This window comes from Micropterus salmoides, unplaced genomic scaffold (assembly GCF_014851395.1).
Source record: "Micropterus salmoides isolate LMB-PRFRI ecotype aquatic unplaced genomic scaffold, ASM1485139v1 Ms_hic_scaffold_1, whole genome shotgun sequence".
Classification (NCBI taxonomy): Eukaryota; Metazoa; Chordata; class Actinopteri; order Centrarchiformes; family Centrarchidae; genus Micropterus; species Micropterus salmoides.
The window spans coordinates 44,061,207-44,077,904 of NW_024040040.1; the positions used below are offsets into that span (position 1 = coordinate 44,061,207).

General features: G+C 40.0%; 2 protein-coding genes across 2 annotated transcripts; one reads left to right on the plus strand and one right to left on the minus strand.

The window, feature by feature from the left end:
• Positions 1 to 1,130: 1,130 nt before the first annotated feature.
• Positions 1,131 to 5,824, minus strand: LOC119911109 (transmembrane protein 236-like). The gene is made up of 4 exons (XM_038729952.1): positions 5,409 to 5,824; positions 5,092 to 5,164; positions 4,203 to 4,326; positions 1,131 to 3,397 (listed from the first exon to the last, which is right to left on the minus strand). The coding sequence occupies exons 1-4, from the start codon at positions 5,678 to 5,680 to the stop codon at positions 2,673 to 2,675; spliced, it is 1,194 nt and encodes a 397-aa protein (XP_038585880.1). The 5' UTR covers positions 5,681 to 5,824; the 3' UTR covers positions 1,131 to 2,672.
• A 1,687-nt stretch (positions 5,825 to 7,511) lies between these two features.
• Positions 7,512 to 16,591, plus strand: hacd1 (3-hydroxyacyl-CoA dehydratase 1). The gene is made up of 7 exons (XM_038729953.1): positions 7,512 to 7,716; positions 10,447 to 10,564; positions 10,731 to 10,749; positions 10,857 to 10,945; positions 11,285 to 11,406; positions 13,566 to 13,744; positions 15,215 to 16,591. Exons 1-7 carry the CDS (start codon positions 7,598 to 7,600, stop codon positions 15,295 to 15,297), a joined length of 729 nt encoding a protein of 242 aa, XP_038585881.1. The 5' UTR covers positions 7,512 to 7,597; the 3' UTR covers positions 15,298 to 16,591.
• The last annotated feature ends 107 nt before the right edge of the window (positions 16,592 to 16,698 follow it).

The window sequence follows — 16,698 nt, forward strand, 5'->3', positions numbered from 1 at the left end:
GCATTAAATGCCCATAACTCTGTGGTGAAAAGTCCGACTCACTTAAAAAATTTTAAAGCCCTACAATTAATATGATGCAAATGTCCTTCAAAAATCAACAATCAATTGCTCACTCGCCATGTATAATTTATCACATTTTAACAAAAGTGAACATTTGTTGCATCTTTTCATTTTTAGTTGGAATGCATTAATTTTGTCTCTCGGCTTTCGTCAGGCTGGATTGTACATTTAGACATTTTGACATATTATGATGTCAACATTACAAGCAAACTAATTTCTCTTTACACACCCAGTAAATACCGAGCAACATTAGCTTTCATTTGGAGTTTTTGGAGGTTTTGGTTTCCACCAACTCCTAAAGGAAATATCTGGCTGACAAATTCTCAGCCATGTTCAGCTAGTCGCAAACTTTGTGTTTCGGTCTTTTGGTGCTGGAAAGGTAGTATATAGTGTATATGTTTTTTACTGCCTGCTACAGGCTGGACACTGGGTTGAAGGAAATGGGCCAGTAAAAAATGTAAGACTTGAGACAGCAGAATATATATTATAATGTATACATTATACAGAACTATGAATCAGTCTGAATTCCAATCACACAATAATAAAGACAATCTAGTGGATTAAGGATCCACAGATTTGTGAAAATAGACTTCATTTAAAGTGAATGAATTAAGTGATCTTCTTACAAAAGGCATAAATGCAATGTAATGCTGTAATCTGATAATGTTGAACATAACAAGGGCCGGTAAAACCAAAGTCCTTGGTACAACATAATTGTCATTTACTGGAATGTGGATAAAATATCAGGAAAACCTGTACAATTTAATGTTTTTTTGGAGGGCTGTTGAATTGCATCAGAGTGTCCATGTGTATTGACATTATGTCTTCCAACTGTCATTGCTCTTGTGCTCTGGACCATGAAGGATTATGGGAAGGGATGTGATGAAAATGTTTTGCAGAATAACGACAGGAAACCTGTCCTCTTGGGGAGTGATTGTGAAGAAAAAATAGGAAAAATTCCAATGTAATAAGATTGAATCGAGGTCAAAAACATACATATGTACTTTCAAGTTCATGTCAGTACATTCTGCACGCACGATAAATGAAATGAAAAAGTGAAATTTAAAACATATATTTGAATGATTTTCTTTATTAATCTTACCAAAATATATGTCTCAATGTTACAAACTCACACTTTGTTTTTCTTTCGTGAATACACTTTAGCAATGAAAAACCTAATATAAACAACATGTATTTATGCTTTTACACATTCACTGCACTTTATGATGGTAGAAAATAAAATCTCAAGTGACATTACAGGTACATTCCCAAAGTGCCATGCTTAGTAAAGGTTAGGGGGTAGGAGGGGTAAAAAAGTATGTTTGAACATAAAGGTAATAATACATAACACAACAGTCATTTAACACATAATGTCCTTTGTGGGAAAACATTGTCTAAGAGCTCCCTTTTGGCCTGTGAAAAGTACCTTCATGCATTTTAACACAATATTTCTTCTGTGATGCATTCATACTTTGGTTTGGTTGCACCAGCTTTTCTTAAATCCATTACTAAGATTGTGCCTAAAGTTCTTCCTACATTCTTAGCTAGACTTACTAAACCAGGTTGGACCATTAAAATAAATGTATAAATTGTTCAAAACATCTCAATTTCATTATTCTTAGTATTTATTATTAATATTATTTCTTATGACCTTATTTACTCACTCTATACAGGTCATATATTAGCTAGCCAACAATGACGCAACCTTTGTCAGTTGGTTCAGTTAGATGCAACTGTTACACCTGGCAGTTACTGGGTGTGAATATTTATTAACAACTAATCACACATAAGAATTTTAATTAGCATTTTAAGAAAATGCATAAATCTCTAGTAAACATTTATGTCGTAACTAGTACCCTAAATCAAGTTTGTGCATAAAGTTCTTCACAGTAACTACTAACTAGTTTCAAACTAGTGATTTATCAAATCAGGTTGCACCACTAACTTAAGAAATGTCTTAGCTAGAAATGACTTTAGTAATGTATTGGTGACTAAGAAACATCTGTTGCACTGCCCTACAGAAAACAAGTCACTGTTTCAGCACAAGCTGTAACATGAACTGCCAGAAATAACAGTTTTAGGGGGGCTGACTTTGTTTTATTTAAAGATGCATGCATGGAGACATCCTGTATAGTGTTCATGCAGTGTTTTAGAACAAGTCGGAAACATCTGATTATGCTAACCTAACTGACACTATTTGGTTATTTAGTCAGCTGTTAGGACAACATTTTGTAATTTGAGGTATATTGTGTTATTTATTTGTAATTAAAATCAGCCTTCTATCACGTGTCACTTCAAACATGCTGACCACATTAACTTAATCTTACTGTAAAAAAAAAAAATCATCATCCAAATTAACGTTATATACAGTATGTCAGTTAGCTAGTTCAGCTTTCTAACAGTTACACCCTTGGATGTTACTGGGTGTAAAAATATAGTAAAAAATCTCTAAATTTAATGAATCTCCACTTAGTACTAGGCCAAGTTTGAATTTAAGAAGAGCAGATGCAACCGCCTCTGAATCCTAGCATCCTACTGCTTCTGATTGTGCCAATCTATTGCTCCTATTTTATGTTTTAATGTTGCACTTATTTTTGCTTGAGGTGCCGGTCTCAAAAGAACATCCTCTCAGTGTTAAAGACCCTCAGCTTGGTCATAAAGTTGAAATAGACAAAGGCCAGACAGACCAACAGGTTCTTCATCAGATAGAGGATGGGTGTGACAAAGCCGAAGAAGGCAATGAGGCCAACACGCACAAAGAAGAAGGGTAAGTCCTGCACAGCCACTCCTAGTGAGGAAAGCAGGGGGCTGTGGGGCATAACCACCACACGCAGGCAAGACAGGTAACTGAAGATATATATGGGGAAAACCCAGCCTGAGTAGTAGACCAGGGGATGTCCTGCCACCCTCACCATCTCCACTGTATCCATCCAGAACATAAAGCTGTCCACAAACACGTCCGCTCGGGCGTCGCTGGCACAAAGGAATCTCAGTGGACCCGTGTAGGCGTACGGAGGTATGCGGTACGCTGTGGTGCTCGCTGATCGTGAGCTCAATCCAGAGATACTAAACGGTCTCCCAGGATTTCCTGGTATCCCTGGCACTGTACCGTTGGTCTCTGGTCGAACCCCTGCTCCATTCTGGTTCCTGTCATTGAGTTGGTTTGGCCCTGGTGGCATAGGATTAGGCACAGCCCGGGCACAGCTGACCCCGGGCATAGCTGGCCCCGGCACAGCTGGCCCCGGCACAGCTGGAGAGACAGGTGTCACTGGTGTTACTTGTTCCACATGTGTGAGAACAGTGGAGGGGATGTCAGCATCTCTCTCCATGTCATTAGCTGTGGGGGGAGAAAATAATTGAACAGCAATACAGTCAAACAAGATTATACAGAGCAGTGGTTCTCAAACTTTTTCATGTCAAAGACCCCTAAACTGACACAAAGTAGACCACGGACCCCCATTTGATAAGATTTTGTCCCAGGATCGCCCATTTGATTTGGTTTTTAGATGTTTTATTCCAGAAAGTGTATGAAATCCATGACAGAAATAGTCATGCGTTCAGTCACTATATTACTTTTGGATGGAATTATAGTGAAAATAAATTATTCCCCCTTTAGCTGGGGACCCCCTGGAACCTCCTCAAGGACCCCTGGGGGTCCCTCAACCCCACTTTGAGAACCACTGATACAGAGCAAAGCAAATCTGAGATTACACTTGCTGATCATAACGTGGTGTTGGTTGAAGTTAAATAGAGAGATGCAACCATCAGATGTTGTGATCCAAAAATTGCAACCATTAGTCTGCTGTTGGAGCCGAAATGTCATAATACAGCTGACGTTAAACAATCTCAAAGAATTGTTTTTTTCAAGTACTACTGAAAATTTGTCAATTCAGCACTGTGTTATAAGAAGTGGCTAAAATATTTCCTACTCATTTCCTCAGTTGCACCAATATCTTTCAACTGCGGGCACAGAGCCAGAAGATAAAAAGTTCAAGCTGGGTCTCTAAATTGTTCTGGATAAACGATATGTGGACTGCATTTGTTGCCTCTGAGCTCCTGCGAGCTGGTATCACTAGAGAAAGTTCAGGATCTAAAGCACTCAGTGAGTGATTTGTGTAATGTGTTCAGAGAGCTGCGCTCACCATGGCCGGTCAGTCTGCAGTGGCGCATCCTCTCCACAATGTCAATACAGATGAGAGAGAAGAGCACTAGTGACACAGGGAGCTCCGTGAATGTATCATGTTTCATGTTGTTATTTATCTGAACCTAAGCAAAGAACCAGAAAATCTGTTGAACATATTTTTTTTTACCAGAACATTTAATGTGTTTACTCACTCACAGCTAATTAATATATAACATATCAATTTACCTCAACAATAATGGACCATTGCACCAAGCCTTTACATCTAATACTCTCTCTAATACTGTGTTTGTGGGCTAAATCACTTGCAGCTCTGGTATTTGCCTGAGTCAGGACTTCATACCAACAGGACACAGAGCAAAGCAGACAAGTTGGTCATCTTAGCAGAATTTATGGCTCTTATGTGAAAGACACTAGATAAGCAAGGGCCAAAATGTCAGCTTGGGCTCTAAAAAGGGCCACATAAAACAGCAAATAGGACCTGGGTTTCTGCCAGCGAGGAAGTGAAAATGTGCCTCATGGACAGATGATTTGACAAGGGCAGCTTGGACAGGAAGAGGAACCAAGCTGCTTATCAGTAGTTTCTTATCCATAAGGCTGGATGTTCCTCCCCAGAGAACCAAAAGGTTCCTCACAAATCATCACCTTTATTCCACTCACAGAAGCCTCACATTGTGATTCCACTCACCTACAGATTCATTTTGGTCCCAAATGTAATGTTGTGGCAAGTATTTTAGTGCTTCTTTGGATGATAAACACAATCATCCAAAATAACTACAGCGGTTCTACAATTACAGACTGACTCCTACAAATATGGCAACATAAAGGTCAAAATTCATGATCAGAGTACAGTTAAAGTGATAAATGAAACAATCCACAACATGTTGTACCTCAGAGCTGGCGATGAGAAAGGCAAAGCAGGGTAATGTGGACAGGATCACATATACGAGGGCCACAGGCCTCCTGATACAAAGACAAAGGAAGGGAAAGACATAAAAAAAGTAAGAAAGGCAGCTGCAGGACTTGCTAAGATATGGGATTCACCAGCCAAGAGCAATCCAAACCAGCTACAGGCCTGTTCAGAGTCAAACCAGCTGGTCAGGTCTCAGTCAGTGTTACTCTGGGATACACAGCTAAGAGTTGAGTTTGACCTACATATCTGGTTCCCCAGATGCCTGTCCTCAGGGCAAAGGCAGGAGAAACTCACCACTTCTTCCTCCCAGTGAGAAACTTCTTCTTCACGAAAACCATGTATTTCAGGGGTACCCAGACCAGCAGGGCGGTGGAGGTGACATAGGCAATGGAGGAGGCCACGATCAACCAGTAGGCCGTACTGCCGTCACCGGGCGGCTGCGTCGAGGTTTTGACCTTTGCTACGATGACGGCGAACCTCTGCATGACGATGAAGAGTGGCACGCACAGGCCTGCAAACTGCAGCACCTCGCACACGGCAAACTTCAGCGTCCTCCCAGAGCCCATGCTGCGGCAGCTCAAAAAAAGAAAAGGAAGGGAGGGAGACGGGGGCTGTTGTCGCAGTGAGGCGACCCCAGTCTCTCTGAGGGCTGGTCAGGCCTCGGCCCAGTGCATTGTCTGCCTCCACTAGCATTTTCCACACACCACAGCCCTGGCTCTCTGCTCACCCAACTGCTTACACTGCACTAGGCATTGTGTACCTTGGTGTGACGGTGATGTGACTGCCCCTTTACTCTCTTTATATACAGAATACAAACAAAGATTGTCTAACTCTGCACCCTGAAGGATATGTATGTACTGCAGGTCTCTCTGTGGGATGATGAACCTTGAAAACTGTTCTTCCATCAACCAGCTATGCATAAAAGATGACATCCATTATTCTGAGCATCTAAATACATGTAGCTTAACATCACTTTAACCGCATATTCTACCTGATAATTCTTCAAAACCAGAAAACAGAAGTGGACTCATAACACCCACAGTAAAAGCAACATCCAAGGGCTGGCGGCTGTATACCGAAGACACATGAAGCCACAGAAAACTTCTCATGTTTGTACATCGCCATCTAATGGCGTAATGTGATGCTGACAGAAGCTGCACAAATAACAAATGCTAGAATATCAGTGGTTTAAAAACACTGCTTCATCTTTCTCAGGCAGTGCCTCCATGAGAGCCAGACTAACACCTGAAGATATGTATATACAGGTTTGACCATTATTACTGTGTAGCAACTATGATGAAGGCAATATTGTCACATTTTTATTTTAAAGTTGATGTGAGTATTTGATTAAAATGTCAACACTCGTTGCTGTTACATGGGAGTCAAACTGTTGTATTCACCAGGCTGACCTTTGCCCTTTACTACACTTTGCCAAAAAGTGGCACAGCGTAATTCATCTGTGCAGATTCACAAAATGTTTGGTTCAAGATGCTTGGCGACAAAGCATAACATCCTCTTGGCATTTTATTCTTGTGATTGTATAATTTCATTCAATGAAGAGGAGGGAATAAGCTAACAAGCTTGCTAACTACTTGCCTACAGAGTTAGCTATCTTAGTCAAAAGACCATTGACTTGTGTCTGAGAGCTGTAGGATCATTCCTCTTTTGGAGATCAGTTTAGAGCTAACTACGACAGCGGATTGATTGTCCCTGCTTCATTTCCCTCAAAGTCAACATTATCATGGCCAACAGACAAACAACAAAGTTCACCAACATTTTGCCATCATGCAAGTATTTCCAGCCATTTAGGCTATGAGCTGATGCAAATTAATTTTCCATAGAACATGAATAGTTCATGCTTTGTAGCTGTAACCATGGTTAATTTTTATTTTGGATTAATCTGCTGATTACTTTTTCCATTAATCAATTTTAATTGTTTGGTTTGTAAAATAAACTGTGATAAATTCATTACAGTCAATTACCCAGAGCCCAATATGACAATTTCTCAATGCCTGTTTTGTCCATAACAACAATTCAAAATTATTAAAAATAAATTCAATGAACTGAAAGGAAAAGAAGCAAATAATCATATTTGAGAAGCTGGAACTTTATCAAAATAGTTGCCAAATATTTTCTGTCAAGTGACCAACCAGTTAATCACCAGCTGTGCTTGTAGGCCTATTCAAGCGCATTTACTACTTTTGGGTTGTTTAATCTATCACAAACACAATATTTTTGAAAGATACTCATGCTTGTTATGCAAATGCAAATTTTAATTAGATATTATAGGCTAATCGTAGCCTAATAATCTTAATTGTATTGAATTGTATTGTACTCAGACTTTTGACCCACCGGCAGGCCACGCACTAGTCCCGCGAGAGAGGGGGAGCCGGGGGCGGATAGATGGATGGCCCTGCTGCTCCCCTCCCTACCAGCCCAGCTGTCAGCTCCCTTCCTGACTTCCCCACCCTGCCCCCGGTACCATGGCGTCCACCGAGGAGGACGGCACGGTTGAAGAGAAGGAAAACAACAACAAGAAGAGAACGAAAAGCGCCCTCGCTACCGCATGGCTCACTTTCTACAACATCGCCATGACCGCCGGGTACGTGCGTAATTGCGCCCCGGCCGCCTATTAATAAGAAAAGCCTATAAGTTAGCCGCTCCTTAAAACTGTAAGCCCGTGTTGCTGTTTATAGGACTGTGTCTCTGTGTAAAGTCGAAAGTGCCTGCTCAGCTCGTTGTATTTAGCGGCTCACCGGAGTTGGGAAAAAACCTGAGGGATGAATTTGATTGTAAAAAACGTAAGCGGTATTTATCTGAGTGTTATAATGAATGAATGGCGTTTGGTGAAAGTGACAGGCTGGCGCTGCACCCGTGTCCAAATAGGGCTGACTGCATGGTGTCAGCGTCAAGGCCCACACTGCTACAGACAGTTGCAGTGATAAGTATAGCCGGAGCGCGCTGACACTGGAGATCAGGTCTGGGACACTGAAATGCTCAATGTGCAGATTTTTTAATAACAACATAACATTTATGTATTGCAAACAGAGCGCGCCGTTACCAGTCGACTTAATACCGTGTTCAGATGATAAACTGGCAAAAACAGATGGGAATATGTCTGCTCATTACACAGTTATGAAAATATAACAGAGCTGTCAGATCAGTAAGTTTCAAAAGTATCAATACATTGTAGATATACTGGTACTCTGTTACAATAAAATTCCTGAATTTATTCATCATTTTCACTTAGGCTAAATAAAAGTAGTCTATTGTAATCAAAATATGCTTAAAGAACAAAAAGTACTCATTATACAGAATGGCCCATTCCTTTAGCAACACACTATACAGGTAGCACTATGCAGTATTTAGTGTTTATCATATGTCACACCTTGTTATTCAGAATGCAGCTGTGTTGTTTAAGTTAATTATAAAAGCAAGTCTGATTATTACAGCAGTGATTTCAAAATACCTGCAGAGCCTGAAGATTCTGTCTTCAGTTTGACCTCCCATTACTGTAAAATGCACTCTAATGTAGTGTTCACGCTGACATCAACTGTTACTTTAATACTTTACACAATACACATACAGGTTATGAATACAATTAGCATTTTGCCTCAGGGAAACCCAAAAGTAAAGCAGCTTATCCAATTACTCAGTTCATTCATTAGATATTGTTTAAAGCAAAAATGCCACACTTTTAAATTTTCTCCTTTTCTATATGAATTTTGAATTATTTTAATTATTTTAACTGAACATCAGCAGATTAATCAATGATGAGAATAATCAGCCCTATATCCAAATCATCCATTTTACCCACTAAGTTGTTAATACCATCGATCATGTTAACAGCTCGGTAAGATAATCTTTCATGGCTGTAGTCTGTTGTAAAGGAGTCTCCACCTGTTTGACTGTTTGTTTGTTTGTTGCTGAGTCAGATTCAGAACAGGCAGTGTGAGGATGTTTTACACCTGTAATATGTCACCTGTAAGAGTTCAGGAGCAGGCAACCTCTTTACTTTTTCAAGTCTAAGTGAAGTAATATACAGATTTTGGCTTATTTTGGCTGCTGTTTGTCATAAAGGATAGTTGTAAAGAAAGTTTAGAAGAATAAAGAACCTTTGTTAAACCTGAAACCGCTGAAATCTGGAATTGTTCAAAATGGATGCAAAGTGTTAATATACTGATCTATTATATAGTAGCTGTAAAAGTTGCACTGTTAAAATGTCAATACAGTTTGTGCAAGTAACAAGTAAGGAACCGTGCTCTTTACGTTCTATTGTGATATATGTAAATCTTCTGTGTAAAGACACACTGTTCAAATGTCAAGTTGAAATAATCTCTGTGTGTCTCGCAATCTCATAACTTTACCCATAGTTTTTTGTAAATGCAATCATCCTATTCATATTTGATCAAGTTTATCGTCACCAGTAAGTAGTTACTGTCACATAACTTGCACACTTTGTTGATTTGCACAATGAGGAAGCGCAGGAGCAGCCAGATAATCTGTTCACTGAAAATGTCCTCAGTTGGTGTTGATGTTAAAACTTGGACTTGAGGAAAAAAAACGGTGTACTGCACAGAATATCTGGTCTCTCCTGCTCTTTAGTTTCCTAACTGATGCAATAATATATGTAGAAAATTGAGAATGAAAGTGAATTTAGCTGAGCTGTTAGAAGTACATGCATAGCTGAATAACATTATTTTCACTTTCCAGATTCTCTTGTAATACTGGGGTACAGGAATGTATTAACTCTTACACCATCCATCCCACACGGCCTGTTCTCTCTTTCAGCATCCTCACTAAAGCCCGGCTGATATAGGATTTTTAAGACCGATACCGATTTTGATATTTGAGGATTTTAAAATCTGATTTTCCGATATTCTTTTAGTCCCCTGCTTTTCAGAAACACATAACATAAACAAAGGTTATCCCTAATATTTGTTATGTGTAGTTAAGAGACCTCACCAATATAACATGTCATAATGCAGTTTATAAATATACGTTTTTTATTGTTATAAATAGTAATTTGAACAAAAGTACAGCTGATGTCAGCTTTATCCAAATACATGTGTTGCAAAAGTGGAGTTGCAGATTGCCCTCCGGTAGACAAACTATGCAACAACAACACTCATAACATGATTGAAGGATCGGTCTCTCCGTTTCTTTTTTTATTTGTCATTTTTCGGTTGTTACAAACACCAATACCGATTTATCTTCCAATAACGGCCAACAATATCGGCACGCCGTTTTATTGGTGAGGTTCAGATCCTGAGTCTAACTGTTCCCACTGAATGGCGGCATTATGTAATATTCCCTGGTTTTATGTCTGCAGGTGGCTGGTTTTGGCTATGGCGATGATGCGCTTCTACATTCAGAAAGGCACACACAAGGGTCTGTACAGAAGTATAGCAAGGACACTCAAGTTTTTCCAGACCTTTGCATTAGTTGAGGTAAGAATTTTAGTAAAATAGTTGTCACTCGCATTACTGCACAGTGATACCTGATGAAATAATGAGAAAATAGGGAGGGATTTTAAAAAGGTGTTGCTGATGTAGCCTAGCTGCTTTTACTACAGATGAGGGGAATTAACAGATTTTTACCTATCTTGTCTTACAGTTGGGACACTGTGCCATCGGTATGTGATGATGTTTGTTTATGATTTATGTTCAAATGCAAACAAACGTGCCAAGATGTGCAGCTATAAACTATTGTGTTTTTTTCTCTCCTCGTGCCCTGCTGCAGGGATCGTGAGGACTTCTGTGATTGTAACCGGGGTTCAAGTGTGTTCACGGATTTTCATGGTTTGGTTCGTCACCAACAGCATCAGACAGGTGACTGTCACAGCACACACAACACAGACTCTGCTGCTTCTATGGGTTTAAATTGAGTTAAACAAGCAAATAAAAAGCGGTTTACCTTTGCTGTTTTCTTTTCCGTCTATGTGAGAAAATGAAGAATTATTATTTTATTCAGAGGTTTTAATTCAATTTAGACTATTTTAGCATCTGTTAGAACCTCAGTGCTTTATTGTGACATCTATGCTTTTACACATTTGCACACACCAGAACTTGTTACCTGTAAGAGAAGCACATGTCAGGTTTGACTCATGTAAACTCATTTCCCTTCCTCTATATATTTGCCTTATTTCTATTTTTTTTACTTAAATGAAGGTCCAGAGTGAAGAGAGCGTAATCCTATTCCTTGTTGTGTGGACGGTGACAGAGATAACCAGATATTCTTACTACACATTCAACCTGCTCCACCACCTGCCGTACTTCATCAAATGGGCCAGGTGGAGATACCGTTACCCCACGGCCAGGATGAGCTTGAATTGTCATTACTGTGTCAGACATTGTGTTTGAGCATATCACCCTAATCTGATGACCCTAATTTCAACTCTGGCATGCATCGCTCCCCAGGCCTAGACCGGCTTTAAGTCAGGAAGTAGTGCAGCCGTGTGTGTGTATTAAGTATCGCCTGGCTCACACAGAGAGGAGAAGCATGTGTGTGTTTATTGATTAGCACCTCATTAGCCAGTCTCTGTCAATGGTGGCGGCACTAACTATTAACATTGTGCTCTGACAATACAGATCATGCAGAAGTTACTAAAGACATTTAATCATTTTAAGGTTTATTTAGATGTTTTATCAAAAAAAAAGTTGGATTATAATGGCACCCGTTTTTCCTAACATAAGTCTGCATTATATTATATGAAAAAAACAAAAACATTTCTGATATTAGCATTCAAAAAAGTATCGTTTTGAAATCCAAAGCCTTCATTATTAGCACATGGACAAAAAAGACATGACAGTAATGACTTGTCATGACAGTAAGACGAGATGATCAACACATTTTTGAGTTTAAGAGTGACATAATCCCTGCCTCCTACTGTATGAAGACTACTTGTGACGTGGCGGTCTGGCTTGCGTGTCTCTCTGCTACAGTAGCTCAGCTGAAATCGGAGTCGTCTGGTGGAACGTCATTGCTGTACACATTGATAGCTTTCCAACACACAGGCTTGGCAACTTACAGCCCAGACAAGCCTATCTTGCTTGAGAACAGTGAAGTTTACACATTACATCATCTAACTTACAAGGTGAGACATCGCTCTGTCTCTGGGTTAACGCAGACAGAGGTTCACCAGCAAAATATACATTTTATCTTCGTCTTTGGTGTCTTATATGATTGTCAGGACACAATTTAGTTTGTGCCAATTACTCTTTTGTTTTGGGTGTTTGATTCTCATGCATTGAATGCCACTCTCCTCCCTGCCCCCTCCACGCTTCACGTCTTTCTTTAAGCACGGAGGAGACGCCTGGCCTCCGGGAGAGAGGCTCATGTTCAGCTGCTCATGTTTTTAAGACCATCTGTTTTGGTCATGGAATGTTCACCCAACATTTCTCTCACATCCACTGAGACGCTCCCCCGAGCCTTCGCTCTGGTCTTGACTAAGGGACTCTGCAGCCCTGAGTCACGGCATATATATTGCACTAGAGAGACCATGTCACGAAGGGAGGCAGGACATCTCACACTTTTGTGAAGTGACAGGCAGTTATAGCAAAAAGAAGAAAGTGACAGTTTGTGAATCATTTTATGAAGAACAGCTCTGTTCTCAGCTCTGAATTTTAGATGATTTCATGACATTTTTTTTTTAACAAGTTATAAAAGTAAAACCAGCAAACAACACCTGCACAGCAAACAACTTGCTTTCTGCTAAATCATTCCTACCTACTGATTTTTGTAAGCCTTGTCATAAAACTCAATCAAAAATGTATCTATTGTCAAACATTGAGGGCAGTGATTCAGTTGTCGGAAGCCCAAATTGCAGCCACAACCTGATCCGGCAACTTTGCCCAATACACCATCTGCCATATCAAATGCTTTTTCACTGGGTATCCCCAGCTCCCTGTCCAAGCTTTATTCACTATCCATCGTTAGCACTGGAGATCCTTCTTGACCGTCTGCTTTGCTCCAGTTGGGTGCTTTAATGTAAAAACAACACAAAAAAGTACTGTAGTGGTGTATCTGAACCACTTCTTTCTCTTGACTCCCCATTGGTGAAATTACTTTCCTTTTTCCAGTTTTCTGGTGGTGATAATCTCCAGTAACCATGACTGAAGGCTGGCTGCTGATCAGCACCAATTCCTGATCAGTGTTGTCCCTTTGGCTGTTGTACACCCCATGGATGGTTGCTTATGCTTAGTGTATGTCAGGGGTCTTGAAGTTGAAGCATATTGGAAATCAAAGATTTTAGGCAGCATGCATTTATTAAACTCAGCCTTGAAAGGTTGCATTTTTTACAGTCTTGCGTGTGTCGAATGTCTTTTCTGTGTTTGGACATTTGCGCATGTTAGTGTTTTAACATCCGCAAACCTTTAACTGCAGGTGTGTTTGTTGCAGGTCCACACCGCTGACTGTTAAACCATCCTTCACCATCTTTTTTCTCCCCAGATACAACCTCTTCATCGTCTTGTACCCCCTGGGTGTCGTTGGGGAACTGCTGACCATTTATGCTGCTCTGCCGTTCGTACGCAGATCTGGAATGTACTCCATGAGGCTGCCCAACATCTATAACGTGTCGTTCGACTACTACTACTGCCTCATCGTCGTCATGTTGTCCTACATCCCACGTAAGGAGCATTTTCAGTCGTACGTTGCGCTTTATGATAAAACATGTAGAGGAGGATGACCCCACAACCTGTTTACCATCGTTGTACCTTGTGTCCCTTGTTGAGATCGCTGGTCAGACTATGATGCTTATGGCCTTTTGTGATGACTATTAACATGACAAGTGAGCTAGTAGATAATAACACTGACTGTAATAGTAGGAGTCTGCTCAGTGTTGCCAAATTTTTAATGTGGTCACAACAGAAAGACTTTCTGGTGAGGATTCAACTGTGCATCTTTTACTACATGAGGCTTAAGAGATGGCGTTTCTTGTCTCTTTAAGTATCATGACATCAAGGGTCAAGGTTCTGAAAGTAAGGCAACATTTTGGAGGGTCATATCCCAAATGACCTTTAAACCCTAGTTTTGCTCTGTTGCTCTTAAAGACTTGAAACCTGTGTTGTTTTTCTTGCCGAGTTAGATGAGAAGCTTGATACCACACTTTTACATCTGTACATTAAAGATGATGCTGGAGCCAAGCGATAGTTAGCATAGCTTAGCATAAAGAGTGGACGCAGGAGGAAACAGCTAGCATGGCTCTGTCCATGTTATGTCTTGTTTCCTTTAATTGCATTATTTTTCCCCACCAGGTTTTTGACAACTCTTCCTCTGATTGGCTAGTATTTGTTGCCTCTGTGAAATAAGTTGGTTATGGTTAGGGTTAGCCAATCAGAGGCGGAATAGGGGGCAGGACTTGATGCGAAGCTGATGTCAGTCAAGTGTGAGTTGTCAAAATAATAATCTCAAACTGAAGGGCAAAAACATCAAGTTGTGGTTTAATGGCTGGACAGTTTTTAAGACAGGAGCTGGGACTTTGCGGAGTCTCAGTTGGTTGTCTGACAACCTCAGGGTGACGGCAAGACTCCAGGAAGTCACTGCTAGGCTAGCTCTAGCTTTATATTTAGCCTACAGACACGATCAACCTTCTCCTTTAAATGTTGAAGATCTTTGTTTTCTATGCTATAAAGCAATCCAGCAGACGCCCCACTTTAACAAACATAATTTTGTATTAATTGACTGATGTTAAAATGCTACATATAGAATAACTGCACCAAGTGAAAGGGGGTGACAGCATAACACCAACAGAATGATCTTGTACAACAAAACATCCATGCAGAAAATGCTACTTTAAAGAAGCTGATAATGAAAAAATGTTGTTAGTTAAAAGATGCTATAACTGAGATATTGTATTGAATTGCAGACGTGTTGTACATAACATACAAAATATGAAGTTTGAACTTTTTGACATGTTTTAATTTTATTTTAAAGCTTGAAGTTTCTTCTAACCGAGACCTTACAATGTTTAAGATTATCATAGTAATGAATCACCTGCCGGAGCTAGTTGGAGACTTTTCCTGCCAAATCACTGTAACATACAGAACAGTAATTAGAAAAGTATTAACTCAGTGATTGATCCTGTATATTTTTCCCAGTGTTTCCTCAGCTCTACTTCCACATGCTGCGGCAGAGAAGAAGGGTGCTTCACGGGGAGGTCATAGTGGAGAAGGACGACTAGACAAGCCACCGCCTCATGCCTTCATTTGAGCCAGCCTGCCTCCACATCACCCTAACCTCCCCCAATTCGTCTCCACCTCATCTTTAGCTGTTACATAAACCATCGGCCGTTACATTCTTCATTGCACGGGACCGGAAGAGCCGCACAGATGACATCCTGTCTGACGAGAGCGACAGTCAGTGATAATCAGAAAGAAAAGGAGTTCATCAGGACTGAGCAATAATAACAGACCCTAAGTAGTTCTTTATAGAATTAATTCCTATCCAAGTGGTAAGATTGGAATCATGTTTACAGTCCCAGTGTTGCTGGAGCCGACGAAGAAGCCTGATGTTGTGTCTCAGCACAGAGTTCTTTATTCACCCACCAGCTTACTTCACCATGTTGCACCGAGCCACAGCAGAGCCACAACACTGCACACTCCTGTCTGAAGGAGAAAGAGGCAAATGAGAGGCTTCCAGGGAAATGTCAATTGAAACACGGGAGGAAGACTGTAAGTTATGTCTCCCCAGTTGTCCAATAACCTACCCGATTGGCAGTTTTATTATGTTTATTCCAGTAAAGTGATTTTATACTGACACAGTGTGAGTGTAACAAAATGAGTTTCAAAAGAGAGAATATTCATAGTTCTATCATACCTCAACAATAAATCTACATTTAGACAATATGCTGCTTCTTTTGTGTATGTATGTTTTACCTTTTGTGTAAATGATGCAATGTGAAATGAGCGGCTAATAATGAGCATATTTCTTAAAGCTGATATATTCACCTACTGTGTCACTTAGAGCAAGCACAGCTCAAACTTAACATTTTGTCTGTGTGGCTCAGCTCCTGTATTCTTTTATGTTGCTTTGATGTTTACTATGTCAAATTAATTTACAAGAGTGCATCTTAAAGAAAATTGAGTCAAGAAGTTAGTAGCTCTTTCTATAGGCTACAATTCAAAATTGTGTGTGCACTGACAGTCTTCAGTCGCTGTTGTGTTTGTTTTTTAACATAAAGAATCTCATGTTCATAGAAAAGTAGTTAGATTCCCTCCTACTAAAGGTGCTACTGTGACATCATTTCAATCTTCTGTGCAGCTGAAGATGTTAAATGATTGAGAGGAAATGTTAGTCAATGAACTGCATAGTCCATGGTGATCTAAGAAAGTCAAAACATTTTTGCTTATAATCAGGGAGAGGAGAAAAGCAATAAAAGTCAATGTCAAATCACTGGAAAAGTTATTTTTCAAGAACAAACAATAGAAATGTGAAATAACGTCTTGTGCAAAATCAATAAACTAAATTTTACGATACTGTGGAGAATTTTGTGATGACCCTCACACTGCAGACAGATGAGCGATCTGATACTATAGCTGTTCATCTGGATCTGCAATAAAACGTAGAAATAAGCCAACAAATA

Bases quoted from the DNA above. Each gene is read 5' to 3' on its own strand.
- hacd1 (XM_038729953.1), top strand. From the start codon at position 7,598: ATGGCGTCCACCGAGGAGGACGGCACGGTTGAAGAGAAGGAAAACAAC. The intron at 7,717-10,446 runs GTACGTGCGTAA...TTATGTCTGCAG, and splicing joins AACATCGCCATGACCGCCGG to GTGGCTGGTTTTGGCTATGG. The intron at 10,946-11,284 runs GTGACTGTCACA...ACTTAAATGAAG, and splicing joins TCACCAACAGCATCAGACAG to GTCCAGAGTGAAGAGAGCGT.
- LOC119911109 (XM_038729952.1), bottom strand. From the start codon at position 5,680: ATGGGCTCTGGGAGGACGCTGAAGTTTGCCGTGTGCGAGGTGCTGCAG. The intron at 5,165-5,408 runs GTGAGTTTCTCC...TCTTTGTATCAG, and splicing joins CTCACTGGGAGGAAGAAGTG to GAGGCCTGTGGCCCTCGTAT. The intron at 4,327-5,091 runs GTACAACATGTT...TTCTTTGCTTAG, and splicing joins TTCTCATCGCCAGCTCTGAG to GTTCAGATAAATAACAACAT.